The sequence below is a fragment of the Lynx rufus genome, unplaced genomic scaffold, assembly GCF_022079265.1.
Source record: "Lynx rufus isolate CCGP_SWC_20201006 ecotype Redwood Valley unplaced genomic scaffold, mLynRuf1.p SCAF_26, whole genome shotgun sequence".
NCBI classification, from domain to species: Eukaryota; Metazoa; Chordata; class Mammalia; order Carnivora; family Felidae; genus Lynx; species Lynx rufus.
This window is the reverse complement of record NW_025814841.1, coordinates 9,612,541-9,630,059: the sequence shown is the minus strand read 5'-3', so window position 1 is coordinate 9,630,059 and position 17,519 is coordinate 9,612,541. Positions and strand designations below refer to the sequence as shown.

The 17,519-nt window shown below is 41.0% G+C and overlaps 1 protein-coding gene across 1 annotated transcript in view; it reads left to right on the top strand.

Moving 5' to 3' along the window:
* The window catches only part of CPQ (carboxypeptidase Q), a 346,392-nt gene that overhangs the window by 229,697 nt on the left and 99,176 nt on the right, over nt 1-17,519 (top strand). The window contains exon 5 of the mRNA XM_047089017.1: nt 11,780-11,871. Coding sequence (XP_046944973.1) covers nt 11,780-11,871 — 92 coding nt within the window. The remainder of the gene's footprint in view (nt 1-11,779; nt 11,872-17,519) is intronic.

Here is a 17,519-nt window from a genome sequence, read left to right as displayed (position 1 = left end):
CTGACCAGTCTGTGGTCTACAGGCTATATTCTTGCCACTTTGTCTCTTTGAAATTGGGCAGTTTTATATGGAATTTGGAGGTGCTAATACAGACCTTTGAGTAATGGGAAGAGAAACAGTAGCTTCGTGAGATTATACTCTCTAATGTGAGAGTTTCACCTAAAAACAGACAGAAGAAGCTAGAGTTTTACCTAAAAAAAAAAAAGACAGAAGAAGGTACAGGACTGGTCAGATCTTCCCATGCAACTTATTGCTTGGGAAGGCAGAGATATGATGTAGTTAAAAGCATAGGTTGGGCATCTGGCAGTCCCAGTTAGAATCCCAGCTCTGCCATTTATTAGCTGTGTAGTCTTGGCAAGTGACTTAATTTCTATACCTGTCACTTTCATTATTTGTAAAAGGGGAAGGCAGTATTACTTGCTTTGCAGAATTAAATGGGGCAATGTTTCTAAAATTATATGAGATATTATCTGGAAACAGCATAGTGTCTGGGACAGTACTGAGTGCCCAGTAAACCTTGGTCCTGTCTCTCCCAGCTTGCACTGAGTGCTGACCATCTCTAAAATCATATGAGGGATGCTGTAAATGCTGTACCACTATATGGTTGCTCTCATCTAATTCTTTCCTTCATTACCTTTCTGCCCTATGTCCCAGTTCCAATTTGTGAACCCAGTGCAAGTCTCTCTCTCTGGAGTAACCTCATTCTCCATGCAGAGCAATGATAAGTTAATTTTTTAGATGAATTACAAGTGCCTACAACAATGATAGTGATGGCAGTAGTGATAAGAATAATGTAGGAGTTTCTTACTCTCTTTGTCTTCTAGATGTAAGTTTAGGTTCCATGACTCCAGAGAGCATGACTGTCCTCTTCAGCCCTAAATCCCTCAGTTCCTGGGCCAGGAATAGTTGTTGAATGAGTGAGTCTGATATTTTGAGTAGCTTTGATTATACCATTTAAGCTTTTTGATTTCTGCACAGTTAGTCCAAGTATTTATTGATTTGTATGTCCACTTCTCCTGTGACAGAATTTTGGTTTCTTCCTTTATGGACTAGAATTCTTAAACGTATGCTCATGTATCGAAAGATGGACAGCAATGACATGTTTTAACAAGTGTAAAATGTGGAAATGACAGGAAATAATGTTCTTGAAATATTAGTGTCTACACAGTGGGAAAAAAATCTAGTAGTTTGATTTTAAGGTTTGAGGACAGGGGTCCTGGGAAAAGTTCTAAGAATGGCGGCATTGCATTCCTTCCCACACTAAGCACATAACTGCATGGGTTTGGTTTCATTTCAGAAGTGGAGTGTTCACAGACACCAAGCATACCCCTGTAAGCTCAGCCCTAGGAGGACAGCAGATAAACCTGGGGAGTCTTTGTAAGATGGCATTCCCCTGAGAGCTAAAGTAAATTTTTCCAAGCTCCTATAAATACTTTGAACAGACTATATAAAATTTCTTTCTTACCCTAATAGTGGTTATACATAAGATGTGGCACAATGACCTGGAAAAGCAAAAGCTCCATAAGGGTCAGATAGTCTATTTCCTTGGCAGTGTAAGGTTCATAAATTTTGAAGCATTGAAATTTCATGTAAACACCCCTGAGTTTGCTCTGAGGTTTCTTTTATCTGGAGAATACAAATGTGTCTCACGCTTTCCCTAACTGAGGAATGAAAATGTTTGAGATAAACAGCACATCTCTTGGAAGGCCAAGCACTTCTCTTGAGAAAATGCCAGTCCCATGTCCCTGTGGATGGGTTCAGTATCTGCAGAGGCATCAACTGTAATATTCTAGCTCTAACAGAGGTTCAGAGATTCCAGCCTCCTTCCATGTTCCCCGCCTTATTTCCAAGCTTTACTTTCCCTTAGGCAAATGGAACTGATAATTGATTTAATGTTTAAAAATACTCTGTCCAAAAGTTCTTTTTATAGATCTAATCTCTATCCATCTCATTGTAAATTACAACTATTTCTATTAGGTGTGTTAATCCATTCAACATATAGAGCTCTTTGATTTACCAGGAGCTGCATGTGGAAACCCAAAGCAGAAAGTACACTAATTGTGACCACTTGCCAAATGCGTGGAACAGAAAATAACAGTTTTGCAGTTCAGAGGAAGGAGAGAGTGGAGCAGGAGGAATTGGAGCTGGGTCTTACAAGATGTTTGGGACATTGGTTAAGTCAAGAAAAAAAGGAGGGGCAGATGGGGTAGGATAAGGGTTATGAGGAAAAGCACAGAGATGGGAAGAAAATGAAGAGACCAATTTCTCTGGAATTGAGGCTTTGGAAACTAGAGCAGTTGGAGGTAAGTCTAGAGGCAGATTGGAACTAGTCTGTATAAAGCCTCAAATGCCATTCTAATGCCTATGGGCTCTACGTTATAGACCAGTGGTCTCTGAAGCCAGGCACTATGTAGGATCATCATTTGGGTATGGGAAAGTATTTATTCCTTATCTAAAAAAAGAAATACTTTCATTAATATATTAAGTGACAATATTGCATATGTGTCATTTACGCATAAACATACACATGTGTTGATGCGTGCTCAAAATTGCATCGCTGACAGAGATGCATATTCAAAAAAGTTTGGAGGCAGACTACTGCTGCAGATAGTAAGGACTGATTACAGATTTTCATGCAGCCAGTGACATGTTCAAAGCACTATTTTAAAAAGATGAATCTGGCGGCAGTTTTACAGAGTGGATTGGAGGCAACAGTTTGTGATTGCAGTGATTCAGAGGGCTTAAAGTATGGTATCTGCAGTGGGAATGGAAAGGAGGGGACATTTTGATGATCTTGTGCTTCCAGTGATGAGGTTTGTCCTCAGCAAGAACACTGAGTGATCACTTTGGGAGCCAAGAACAGAGCAGTGCTCGAGAAGGATGGGGGTTTTGTTGTTGCTCAAAACTGATTTCAAACAATGTGTTGACCCTCCCGAATGTGTTCCGGCCTGAAAACCCAAACTTAGATGAAACCAAGAACAAAAAGTGTGGTTAATTATTGGTCAAAAACAAATTTGGGCGACCTCATAACTAATTTTATACACAAAGAACTGAAGAGAAAACCCCCTGACCATAACCCTAGAGAGGAGCACTTGCAAGAGTTCCCAGAAGCAGCTTCATGACAGCTCTTGCATATAAACAACTTGTGCTTCATGTCTGCTGCTTCGTCTTGAAGGGGGAGCCTGGAAATTTCCTCATCTCCGTTGCTTGTTGGAGATGTATTACTTTCTGATAACCCCTGATTCAAGCATAAACAGTTTCGTTCTTCTCACGCAGCGCCATCTTCACAAGAAATAAAATTTAAAGAACTATATTGCTGACTGTGAATTTGTAAGAGAAGTCTCAGTACTTGTACTTGACTTACCATCATTTTTTCAGACATCGTACTTTGTGTTTAACTCTTCCCCATTTGGATGTTTTTGCAAGGTAGAGCTCTTAACAGAAATGTGATTCAGAGTTCAAATCTATCATTAACCAGGCTTCTCAATTTCTCCTTGCAGATAAGAACACTCTAAATAATGATAGGGAAAAAGAAATAGTATGTTTAAAGATGCCAACTAGATCAGACTTGTGATCCCTACATGATGCTAACATAATCCTGGAAATATACTGATGAAAAAGCCCTACTATCGGGCAATTTAAATAAGAAAAATCAATTCACATATTTTAACTCTAGTCAAGCATCAGAAATAAACTTAACATTTGTCTCGATAAAGTTAAAAAAAACACTACAGTTTCAGTGTGTGTTTGTGTGATTATTAGGGCTGAAAATGAATAGAATGTATCAAAACAAAGGAGATAGGATTAAAAGTTCCACACTAAGTAGAAGCGAATATTCCTACACACTGCTGGTGGGAATATAAATTGGTAAAATTTCTTTAGGACATTAGTGACATGTCTCAAGCTCCTTAAAAATGTTTATATTATTTAGATTCGGTATTTCTACTTTTAATAACTTGTCCTAAGGATAAATATCTTAAGCATCCAATAAGGGAATAGCTAAAACAATTAAGAATCATTTCTTTGATTATTAATTATAGAAGATAAAGGCCATATATGCCATGATTTTGAGTGGAAAAAGTAGTATAAAACTATACATAAAATATCACTGTTTGCATGTACACATACTTGCATACAAAATTTATAAGGAAATATAGCAATATGCTTAGAGGTTATTTGTTTCCACTTGTTCATTGTTTTTCTTAGTTCAGTTTTTAATTTTTTTTTTCCAACGTTTTTATTTTTATTTTTGGGACAGAGAGAGACAGAGCATGAACGGGGGAGGGGCAGAGAGAGAGGGAGACACAGAATCGGAAACAGGCTCCAGGCTCTGAGCCATCAGCCCAGAGCCCGACGCGGGGCTCAAACTCACGGACCGCGAGATAGTGACCTGGCTGAAGTCGGACGCTTAACCAACTGCGCCACCCAGGCGCCCCCTTAGTTCAGTTTTTAAAAGGATATATATTGTCTTTATAATCAGAACAAATATCTAGTAAAAAATTAAAGAGAACTGTCGGAGTTCAAAATGCAAATACTTATAATTTAATACAGTTAGCTGCTGGAAAGATTTCTGTTGACCATAATACATTGATTTAATGACTTCTTTGACAAAAGCTGTTGTACTAAATTTTGACTAGACCCACCTGTGCTGCAAAAATAAGTAAATGCAATTGCAACTGAGGCTCATGTTGAAGTTGAAGCACATCTGATTATCTGGACAACTGGGATGGTTTTACCCGTGTTATTTGGGCTTTGGTTTCACAAAAAGAGCATATCTTACCAACTTTCTGTGAAGCCAGGAGGCACTAATATGCTTTAGATTAAATGAAAAGGCAGTAGCTTTTATTTATATTTATATAAATGTAAGTAGGCATTCATTCATTCATTCAGTCAGCCAATAAGCATTTATTCAGCACTTGTTAAATCTGGACCAGGATTATGAAAAACAGAAATGTGTCAGTCTCAGAAAATTAATGTCCTTTAAGTGTGGTTGAAAGTGAAAAGAGAGGTACGGATGAAGTTCTAGAGGAACATTGAGAAAGGAGTAGCCAACTTTGCCCTAGAGTTAGGGGAGCTTTCCCAAAGAAAGTAAAATTAGAGATGGGCTTTGTTGAGTGAATAGGAGTTTGCCAGATGGAAAAAGTGCAGTGGCATCCTAGATAGGAAGAAGATATACAAAGAACCAAATATCTGAGCCAGCATGGCATGTTCAGGGACGGATAGGAAAAGTGATGTGGCTGGAGCTTAGGAGGAGAGGCAGAAGCAGGAGATGAGGGTGAGAAACTGGGTTAGGGCCAGAAATGGCCTTCACGCACTGGTAGTCACTGTGCTTTTGCTTCAGCAATGATTAATTGTGATTTTCCTGGCTAATAGAATCCTAATCATTATAATGAGGTAGGACTGTTCCTTTTGAATTATGGAAATTATAACTGTTATGACCCGTTCCACAAACACAGGTTATAAATATGATCACATCTCTTTAATCGCCTTTACAGTTAATCATTCAAGCCTCCACAGTCCTTATTAGCAGGAAGTCTATTATCTCCTTTTGAGGTCCCTCCCGCCACCTCCAGATTGCCCGTTAATCCCAGGACTTTACTTGGGCCGAATAGGCCAGTCTCCCCTCCAAAACCTGCAGCCGGAGCCACCTGTGACTGCTGTGCGTGGCATTGTTTGTACCCCTGAGTCACAGCGGTGCTCATTTTGGGCAACAAGATTGCAACTCTTTGTTTACATTCTCATCTTCAGCTATTACTCCCTAACCATAACCTCTGTGCCAGGGTGGCTGGATCTGGAGGATCCGGAGTTGGCCACACGCTAGGCTGGAATCAGCCCTTCCCCTAGAGCCCTGGGTGACTGTGTTGAGTCACCAGCCCAGACTTCTCCCTTCATCAGGGTCACTTCATTTCAGTTGTTTCCAGGACTTTCTGTGTCCCAGGACCTTAGTCATTGTCACCCTGACCCAACAGGTCTCTCGTCCCCAACCCCCAATCCAAGGAGGTGGGTGAGGACACTGGGGCTTTCCTCCCAGAAGGCCCTAGGCTCCTTTTACACACTGATTTGCCTCCTGCCCAGTGTCCATTTCCTCTAGATGACCAGAGGTAGATGGAATGATGGAATATAAAAATCAGGTTAGGGGGTGCCTGAGTGGCTTAGTTGGTTAAGCCTCTGACTTTAGCTCAGGTCATGATCTCACGGTTTGTGGGTTCCAGCCCCACACTGGGCTCTGTGCTGACAGCTTGGAGCCTGGACTCTGCTTCAGCCTACTAGCGCTCTCTCTCTCTCTCTCTCTCTCTCTCTCTCTCTCAAAAATAAATAAACATTAAAACAAAAAAAACTTAAAAAAAACAGGTTATTGCCCTGCCCCAAGACCCCCCAAAAGTGCCTAATTGCTTCATATGTACATAACTAAGACACCAAATGATTTTTCCAAGAACAAAAGATCTTCAAAGTGATTTTCTGTTCCTGCCTATAAAGAGAAGTAGTTATAGTTTATTTCACTAAAATAATCAGTGTTCAACAATGATCCTATTAAAAAAACAAAACAATGATAATGTGCTTATATACCATATGACAAATTATGTAACTTGCATAAGGTGGAAATAGGTCTTGACCACAAAATCCATCTGTTTAACCACTATGCTTACAGCCTCTTCTCATTCAATTTAGATGCTAATGTGTCATTTATCTTATAACTCAGATATTATGTTAATTAAGTTTATTGCAGGGGTAGAAATCTCTAAATGTAAGCACTCTCCTGAACTATTGATAAAAGAGAGCTGGGCAACAAGTCTATTTATGAACTCGTGCATTTATATGGAAGATAGGTATACAGCATTTACTCTAAGAGAAAGTTGTGTTTTCTCTGCAAAGTTAGGTCAAAGAAGGGAGAACAGTACTCACCCATAGTTTCGGAGGGATTGAAACTGAGCAGTAAGTGAACATTTGAGTTGACACATATTGTTAACAAGTAGCATTCTTTAGAACTCCTGATATGGGAAAGCTATGTACAAGGTTGGATTAATGTGAGTTGATTTTGCTTTGCCCCACTTGGTGCAAGTGTAGGACAGTCAACTGACCTTTCAACTGATCAGTTTAATGAAAGTCACCTCTCAGCCTTCTCATCTTCAGGTTTGATAAGAATGAAAAACAGAGTCCACCAGATGGTTTTTACCTTTTCTCCTAGGTACTATTTTCCCATTTGCATTATTTTCCTCAGTAAAAATGAAAGTGAAAATGCATGTATATCATATTTCATAAACAAGACAACATTCTGACACAATATCAGCACTTTATGTTTTTTTAAGAGGGAAACCATATGCTGTAAAATGTGTGCTATGCTATCTGGAGTTCTTAACAGAAATTCCAGGAGGGTGAGAAATCTCTGAGAAGTTTCTGTACATCCAAAGGGGAATGAGTTGCCTGTCTTCTGACAAAACCTCAATGACACCTGACTCCTAGACCGCTGAGACCAGAGTCCTACCACTCACCTCCATTTGTAAGACTTTCTTTCCGGTGCTTGCCTGGGGCCAGGGTTGTGAGTCAGGATGATACTGAGCTATTTGTTTACCCCATCTCTACAAAATCATACCCCTACATACCAGTTCATATCGCTGTGTTGTCTTGCTATGGGTGATCTTGCTTTATTGTTGTTGTGGTTATTTTATATACTTAGAATTCTTTCTTAGCTTTTAAATCTAGTTTGGATTTGATGGGGCGCCTGGGTGGCGCAGTCGGTTAAGCGTCCGACTTCAGCCAGGTCACGATCTCGCGGTCCGTGAGTTCGAGCCCCGCGTCGGGCTCTGGGCTGATGGCTCAGAGCCTGGAGCCTGTTTCAGATTCTGTGTCTCCCTCTCTCTCTGCCCCTCCCCCGTTCATGCTCTGTCTCTCTCTGTCCCAAAAATAAATAAACGTTCAAAAAAAGAAAATTAAAAAAAAAAATCTAGTTTGGATTTGAGATGCACAAGGAAGGAAAAGTAAGATAAAAAACAGAGAGGGAGGCAAACCATAAGAGACTCTTAAATTCAGAGGACAAACTGAGGGCTGCTGGAAGGGAGGTGGGTGAGGGGGATGGGTTAAATGGGCGACGGGCATTAAGGAGGGCACTTGTTGGATGAGCACTGAGTGTCTTATGTAAGAGATGAAACACTGGGTTCTACTCCTGAAGCCAAGACTACACTGTATGTTAATTAACTTAAATTTAAATTAAAAAAAAATAAAAATTAATTTAAAAAAAGAAAAAGAAAAATGATAAACAGATATTCTTATATCAGCTTTATTCAGTTTTCGTATTTTTCCGGTTCTTTGACTTTATTCAGAAACTAAGAATTCCGGTTGACCCTTACTTCTAAGAAGTGAGGAACCCATTCCTGTCTTTACTTAGATTTGGATATGCTCTATGTTGTGTTGAGGAAGCATTCCACACTGAAAGAGGGTATGCATTTTTCTACAAGTTAGATGAGGTTTTTCCACTGGCTGAGTACACACTCTGAATAAACAGAGATATTCTCCGGTTCCTAAGGATGAGGAATGAGGACTGTGCCTCTTTCCTGGCTTTCCCACAAGATCTCCCTGGTGATTACTGGCCCAGACTAAGAAGTTGTGGGCAATCATATAGAAAGAAGCTAACTAACAATTCTTGAAAACCTACTATGTGCCAGGGACCATGCTTGATACATATTTTCCTTGTCTCATTTAATTTTCTTAACAATCCTATGAGGCAATGACCATTTTCCTTACTGTACAGATGAAGAAACTGAGGCCCAGAGAGATCAGGTAACTAGTCTGAAGTCACGGAGACAGAAGTAGCAGGGCAGGGACTCAAACGATACTTACTCAGATTCATGGCCAGCCTCTTTCCAGGCCCCGCATTCCCCGTCTGCAGACTCGGGTGGCTTGGGGGTCCAAACCCCACACTAGGAGCAGAGTCCAGTCATTGAAGTCACGCATTTGTCTTAGGTTTAGAGACAGCCAGAATATCAGAGTAGAGACTTTGGAGCTCAGTCAGGCCATGTGCTTACCACTGCTTTCCTAACCTCTTCTGTCTGGCCCTTTACTTTGAACGTGGGGCAGGCCCTGGTGTTCCGTGCTGACAGGAACTGAGCTGCTTTCTCAGGGGCTTGAATGAGGCTCTGAGTGTCTTTTTAGAGCCAGCTTTACATCAACAGCTATGCTCCTGTTGTTTGGAGGCCCTAGCATTCCTCATTTCAACTGATTACTTCTTTATTATCTTAATATAATATCATTGGCCATCTGGCCGATTTGAAATGGGAAGGAGACTAATACTGTACAATAATGATTTTCAGGTGGAACACCAAATCTATAGGGATATTCAAGGCATTTGCATTTAAAAAAAATGATTTTTTCTAACCTGTGCTAACTGTCCTTTTATCCTTATTTAGAGATTTCCATCATTTTAGTAATTTGGTACTGTTTTGCTGGTAGGTGCAGAGATAATGTGAAAAGAAAATATTTTTTTTCCTTTTTATGGATTAACAAATGTTCAGAATTTTTACTTGTAGTACTTTATCCTCTCCTATTTTTTCTATGTTGCAAGCAAAGTGTCATTTGATTTAAAGTGACATCAAGCACATTTCTTTTAGCAAAACCAAAGGTGGTGATCTTTAGATATACCAGTTAGACTTCTTCCCGCAATGGTTGACGTTTGTGCTTTGAATGTGAGAGGCTAATTTAACTCTGGAACAGGCAGTGGGCACTTCAGGATTCCTTGTCAGCAGGCACCTGAATGCCTTTGAAAGAACTTGCCGTCTGAGTATTTAGATGCCCCTTCTCTCTAAGGGTACAAGTGTGCATTCTGTGCCTAGATACCCATTATGAAGTTTCATAGTTCATTTATTAAATGTCTGCCACATGCCAAGCACAGAATTGTCTTCCATACATTATCACATTTCATTTCATCCTCACAACCATCCCATGAAAGAGTTATGGGATAGGCATATAGTATTCTCTCCACTTTTCAGATAAGGTGGCTGAAGTTCAGGTAGATCGATTTCCCAGTGGTTGCACACAGCTAGTGCCTAATGATAGCAGGGTTCACCAGCTCTGCCTGCCGTTTTCAACTGTAACAGCTTGCCTGAGAGTGAGCTAGCTGGAGAGTTTTAGGAGATGAGGCTGAGAAAGTGGTGGAAGGCTTTGAATTTTATTCTAAGTGACACCCCAAGGTTTGGATTCATTTACCCGTTCCTTACCGATTTATTGGGTACCAGGTTGGGCACGGAGGGCATCACAGTGAATCAACAAGCTTAACCTTGTCTTCCAGAAGCTTACATTCTGGCTGTTGGAGGTTTTGAGCAGAGAAATGACATGACCCAGTTTCAGTTTTACAGGGGCCGTCTGGCTGCAGGAGGAGTAGCTTGGGCAGAAGAGGGTGGGGCTCTGACCACCATGCTAGCAGAGGTGAGAAGCTGGGCTCTCGATGGACTTAGAAGAACTCAGCAGTGGCATTTTCTGAGCAATTGAATATAGACACTGCTCGCCCAGGCTTTAATGGGAACTCAGGTCAGCCTACATGCTAAACCTGTATTCTTTTAATTATGTTAAAATGCTCGAGTGTAAAGTGGCTTCACAACAATATTCAATTTAGTGGAAAATGTAGCGCCCATTCACTCCTTAGCACTAGGCTTATGAAAGGAGAATATTTGTTGGGGCCAGGAGGAGGCAGGTCCCGGCTCCCTTCCCCAGGAGCATTTATCATCCTGGCTGCAGCTGGCCAGGCTGTTCCCTCGAAGGCCGCATGCCTGGGTGGCAGCATTTGTGTGGTTACACTGGAGATTTGTAGCGTGCCCGTCTCAGTGCCCCTCCAAGTCCTTCCCTGTGGCTCCCCTGTGGTGAGGCAGGCGCATAGATCCTCTTAATAAGAGTCAAGCCCAGCTTCTTGTTGTTCTGTCACGGTTATTTCTCTCAAATGATATTAGAAGGTCCAAATCGGAACAGGTTTTAATTCTTGGTCACAAAATGAGACTTTTAGCATATTGCGTTCCCATTTTTTTAAGTTTGGAAAACAGATATCCTTGTAGTTAACTTTTACTGAGCAGACACTGTCACTGAAAAATGGTCCTAGATGTGCCAGATCTTTAATAACTCCAAGACAGAAATTTGTATTTCCCAAGTCGATGAAATTGTCACCGAGCTGTTTGTGAAGCAATAAGGTAAATAAAATGTCATCTGCATGCAATTCATTTTCATTGACCTGAAGCGAATGACCTTGTATTTCCAAATAGTAAAGGAAAATGACCGTGGGTAACCATTAACACGGTATCTGCTCTGCAGCCATCATGTCACTGAGAATAGCACGGACAGCTTGTGGATTTAGACTAAGGAGCAACCCCCTTCACACCTGATCTTGAAGCAGAGCCAAATGATTGGGTTTCAGTTAGTCATTGGAAGACTCCCTGATCTGCCTAGAGTCCTGCTGACTGCATCTTCTCTATGCAATCTAACATTCCACTGACCTTGGCCTTCCACTGGGTCCTGCTGGGCAGGTTGTCCATTCAGGATATGATTAGAGGCTCTCACTTCTGGCCTGCAGGCAGCACTTGTACAACCCCTTTCTCCATTAGTCTGCCCTGGAGATCAGCCCTGAGGGCGCTTCTTTGCTGTGTCAGCCACACTCTGAATCAGGCAGCCACATCAGCAAGAGATGAATATGCGTGCCTCTGAGTTCCTCCTGTCTCCAGAATGCAGATGAGGGGCCTTGCCATTTTGAAAAAATTTTAAATCACCTGAAGGATCACTTGTTTTATTTTATTATTTTTCCCAGGGTTGCGACCAAAGAGGACTCTGCGTTTGGTGCTCTGGACTGCAGAGGAACAAGGTGGAATCGGTGCCTTCCAGTATTATCAGTTACACAAGGTAAGGAAGTAGCCACGGGTTGCTGGGCATTTGCGTGTTTAACATTAGTGTAAATAAACCGGAAGCATCTGCGCTTTTGGTTGAAAAATTCCCTCTATTGTCCGGAAGACTCTCAACAATTCTTTGTGGTAGGCTGACCCCAGCAAACACCCCTTGCAAAAGCCTTCATCCAGTCCTACGGCAGAGAATGCACTGGTGAACCGAGGGTGCTATGTTGTAGACCTGAGGGCTTCTCTGTTTCTACATCAGTCTGTGACCTTAGAGGAATCCCACCTGCCACGCTGCCATTTTCTTAAAGCCTCTCTGGTTCAGCTATTTCTTGTGTGCCAGAGAAACAGTAATAGGTAAGCATTTCCTCTCACCACTGAGCCCTCTCCCATACTTGTGTGCCCTAAATCCTCCTGGATTTAGAACCAAACGCGGGGGCCTAGAGCCAGCCAGGAGCATCGATAATGGCAGTGGGACTGGCAGCACCTCAGACCAGGCTATGTGGAAGACAGCTTGGTTTGACACTGACTTTAATAAGGCAAAAGTGAAGCTTGAGGCAAGAAGGTGATAGTGGAAGATGATGATTAGAAATACAAGACCGCGGTGAAGATGGGGGACAGGGAGATTAATGTCAAGAACCACCGTTGAGAGAGGGCAAAGTGTACAAGCTCAGAGATACTCTGGAGCAAATCAAATGTTAGTTCAAAGAGGAATTTCCAAATCAGTGGGTGAGCTGCTGAACAGTGATGGGCAGAGGAGCAGGGTCTGGTCTGCTGCTGCTGGGTTGTTTTTCCTGCATTTCCAGATTACGAGGAACAGATTTGCAAGCTTAAATGATCAAAATCAGAGAAAGGTTTGTTTTTTGAATTTTGTTTATACCCTTTGGGATCATTTACAGAGTCAGTCTCTATAACCCTACTTCAGTTAGAGCTTAAGAATAATGAGCTAAGGGGCATGAATTTGGCCACTGAAGATAGTTATTTACTGTACAAAGGAAAACCATGCTTTATGCTTAACGCTTTTACCACTTCGGTTCTTTTGGCCTCGAGTGATCCTGGAGAATCAGATTATTCCAGATAAGTGTCCTTTGGTTGGTGGGTCAGTAGCATCATCTTCTATGTGTTGTGGTTGACTAGAACTCCAGATGAGAGCTATTCTAGATTCAGCAACATTCATTTAATATAGCGTCCCGCCTACTATGCTTCATGCATTAGATTAGGCGCTAGGTTTCATGTCATTAAACAAGCCACCCGAAACTTACCGAGACTGCAGTATAAAGGACACCAACCACTGAACTTCAGTCATACAATCATGTGTGGAGTGTTCTGATAAAGTACTGATGGCAGAGACAGGAAGCTCACCTAACCTGCCCACGGAGAGCATTCAGGATAGGCTACATGGCAGAAATGACATCTAACCAGAGACTTCAGGACTGAATAGAAGTAAGCTAAGGAAAAGGAGTTGGTACGGGGGAGGTGGGTACTTGGCAGTGGGAACTGTATGTGTGAAGGCTGGAGGTAAAGACAGCATCACACGCACACTGAGGAAGGGGAAGGGACTCAGAGTGGCCGGTGCACGGAATGGAAGCTGCAGTGGTCAGAGCACACAGTAGAGAGGTAAACAGGGGCCTGAACAAGAAGGACGTATACATCATGTTTACAAGTTCACACTGTATCTTTGTTTTTCAATTTCATTCTTTTAATTTACATCCAAATTAGCATATAGTGCAACAATGATTACCTTGAGGCGACAAGAGTAACTGAATTATTTTTAAGGAGGCGCTTTTAGCTTCTATACACCTTGGACTCTATAAGCAACATAATACCTAAGAACTGGTTTGAAGCACATTTATTCTCGATAATATATTCTACTCAAAGAAAAAAAAATTGGATTTAAACTGCAGTGGATCTGGCTTGAACTTTCCTCAACCGCTGAAATTCCTTCAATCTGAAATAAGGTTTATTTCTCTGTAAGGTTTTGAGTTTCACTGTAGCCTACTAAAATACATGGATAAAATCAGAAATGACTTGATTCTAAGCTTTTAGGAGGTTGGCAATAAAATATATATATATACACATACATATATATATATGTATGTGTATATATATATATATATATATATATACACACACATTTTTTTCCAGAGGACATGAAATCACATTAACAGAACTGGTTTATCTTGACAGTATCCATGTTGCCTCTCTACAAAAGTCTATATATTGGTGGCTGGTCTGCTTTGCATTTTCAGGGATGAAAAGAAATTCCAGAAAGGGAGACATAGGTGTTTTATTTATAGATATCTCTTTATCTCACCTTTAAAAAACATTCTGCATGTTTATATGATACAGCCAATTTCAAAGGACTTATTCTGTATTCTCATGATTAACATATTGAATGAGGCATTGCCAACAGCATTATCATTTCTGGGGTGGCTTTAAATAAATGTAATAAGGAAGTCACAAATCAGAGAGGACGAATGATATTGTCTTTAAACTTTTCTATGGCATTTTTTAATACCAGAAAATAGTCAAACAATGTCCGATTCACTCCAGCTGTAACAGAGAGATCCTCTGTTCTAACTAAGGTTATGATAGCTGCTGAAATAAATAAGCCCTATAATTTCAGTGCCTTAACATAATGAAGATTTATTTCTTGCTCATTTAACATCCAATCTACAGGAGGGTTCCTCTCCACATAGTCATTCAAGGATCCAGGCTCAGAGACTCTTCAGCAACATGGCTCTCAATATTGCCTTGAGCATCAATATATATCCAGCTGGCAGTCAGACGGAGAGTGGAGAGGTTTTATAGGACAGTTCTGGAAATGGATGTGGAAAAGCAGAGAGTTTATGTTTGCTTAACTGAAGTCTGAAAGATCTTTATCCTCCACTTAACATGGTTCTGTCTAAGAGAAAGCTAGGACTAGGTGGATATAGTAAGTTATATAACTGTGTTGTTTTAATTCTTGTGAAGTAGAAATAATGAAAGAAAACAAGTAAAAGAACAGGGATATCAGTAAACAATTACTTGACAAAAGTTTCTATTTTATATTAAAGAGAATGCTATATCCTATAAACCACAACTGGCAGACAAGGGAACATAGCCTTCTTCCTCCCACATTCAACCCACCAAAACACTGGAAGTATGAACATAGAATGGTCACCACAGCTCAACTTTCCAAGGCCTTGTTCTTGCCTTCTCCCCTCCAATAAGAAACTCAATCCACTACTGGCCTTCAGGAGAACTGCTTCTAGTCTTTGTTCTGCCACTAACTGAACATGAGACCTGAATAATGAGTCCTTTAGCCTCTCGGAGACTCAGTTTCCTCAACTCAACTTATTGAAGTTTATCTTCCCTTCTCAACCTTCACAATGTAGAGAGACTCTCATATCATAATTATGCTTTGCTCTACTGAGAACAAAGTATTATTTACAATTAAAATGTACAATTAGTCATGCCCTTCTAAGATCTAGTGTTATTGTCTGTGAGAAAACAAAGGCAGTGTTACCTTCAGCAGCACAGTTGGAGATCAGTAAACTTCTATTGTTGAAAATTTACCCTACAACAGACACTCTAGCCTGAAGGAAGTTTAACCATCATCCCTGTCACACTTGTTCCTCCTTCATTATTGTTTCTATTAATGACAGTGTCATCCTCCCCACTGCCAAGTATCAAAATGTCACTGACACCTTTCCTTCCTTCCTCTTCCTTGTGGTCCATATCTAATAAACAGTAAAGCCCCATTCATCCTACATTTTGTCACTTTTGATGAATCCCTCATTTCTATGCCCCCTGCCTTTTCTCTAGTTCAGGCTTTCCTTGATACCCACCAAACCAAGATAATCTTCCAGAAGCCCGGCTCAATTCAGACAAACCCTCTGTCTCCAAACCTTCAGTTGTTCCCCAGCACTAATAGAATCTAGCTCAAATTGGGGCTCTTGAGTCTTAGTTGGTTAAGCGTCGACTTCGGCTCAGGTCGTGATCTCATAGTTCGTGGGTTTGAGCCCCGCATTGGGCTCTGTGCTGACAGTTCACAGCCTGGAGCCTGCTTCGGATTCTGTGTCTCCCTCTCTCTGCTCCTCCCCTGGTCGAGTCTGTCTATTTCTCTCTCAAAAATAAATAAACATTAAAAAAAAAAAAAAGAATCTAGCCTAAATTGTTTAGCTTTTTGGTCTTTGTGGTTCTCCATGCCATGGTTTCCCACCAGTCTTCTCCAGTGTCCTCTAGTCTGACAAGAAGGAGTGGTTCCTTACACATCCCACACTGGCCTTTCTTCATATCAGTAATCATACAGTTTTTCTGCCTTGAATTCTCTTCTTTCCATCTCTTACATGTTTTACAAGGATGAACTCAAAGGCCCTCTTTCCCACAGCACATTCTCTGACTAGGGGCGCCTGGGTGGCTCAGTCAGTTAAGCTTTGACTCTTGATTTTGCTCAGGGCATGATCTCATGACCCCGAGATCGAGCCCTGCCCCACATGGAGCCTGCTTGGCATTCTCTCCCTCCCTCTCTCTCTCTGCCCCTCCCCCATTTGTGCTCACACATGTGTGCACGCTCTCTCGCTCTCAAAAAATAAATTTAAAAAATTAAATGGAGCACCTGCGTGGCTCAGTCAGTTGAGCGTCCAACTTCGTCTCGGGTCATGATCTCACAGTTTATGGGTTCTAGCCCCGCACTGAGCTCTGTGCTGACAGCTGAGAGCCTAAGCCAACTTCAGATTCTGTGTCTCCCTCTGTCTCTGCCCCTACCCCACTTGCACTCTGTCTCTCTCTCTCTTTCAAAAATAAACAAATGGTAAAAAAAAAAAATTAATTAAAAAAAGAGTATTTTCTGACTAACTCTTCAACCCCTGATTGAACATAATCTTTCTATCCTTGAAATAAATATAACACCTGACCTAGACATTTCTAAGAATGTGGAATAATTTCTAATCTACAGGAAAGAAGGAAGGAAGGAAGGAAGGAAGGAAGGAAGGAAGGAAGGAAGGAAGGAGAGAAAAATGCAAGAAAGGAAGGTAAAAAACAAAAGAAGTCAGAGTCTTCGGCCATAAGGACCTTGCATTCTACTTAAATATTAATTTTAAACTCACACATAAAAAATTTAGTATAACAAACAATATATAATAAGGTTCTAATTTATGTACTAAAAGTATCTTGCTTTTACAAAGAATTCTATCCCTGACAGGGTGCCAAGTGCTATAAAGGCTTAGCACTTGGATGGATGGAAAGGAATTAAGAAAAGGGAGAAATGGCTATGACTTGTTGGTCATGAGGAAGGCTCCTTGAGGAATATGTGGGTTTGAGTGAGTAATCAGGAAGAGGAAAATTAGAACCCTACTCTCCTTTATATTGGTGATGACTAAGACCCAAGGTATGTCTTTGGCTCCAGTGTAGGTGATATCAAAGAGGAACGGAACATTTATTTGGGGAGGACCTATTTTGGTAATTGCAAAATAAAAGATTTGAACTTTTAAAATAATTTTCCTTTTATGGTGTAGTTATGGTTATTAGTGATCATTATCAGTAAGGGACCAAAAATCTGTGGCTGCAGGCCAAATCCAGCCTGCCACCTGTTTATGTACAGACCTCAGGCTAAGACTGTTTTTTACCCCATTAGCCGACTACGTGACAGAGACTATACATGGCCTGTAAAACCTAAAA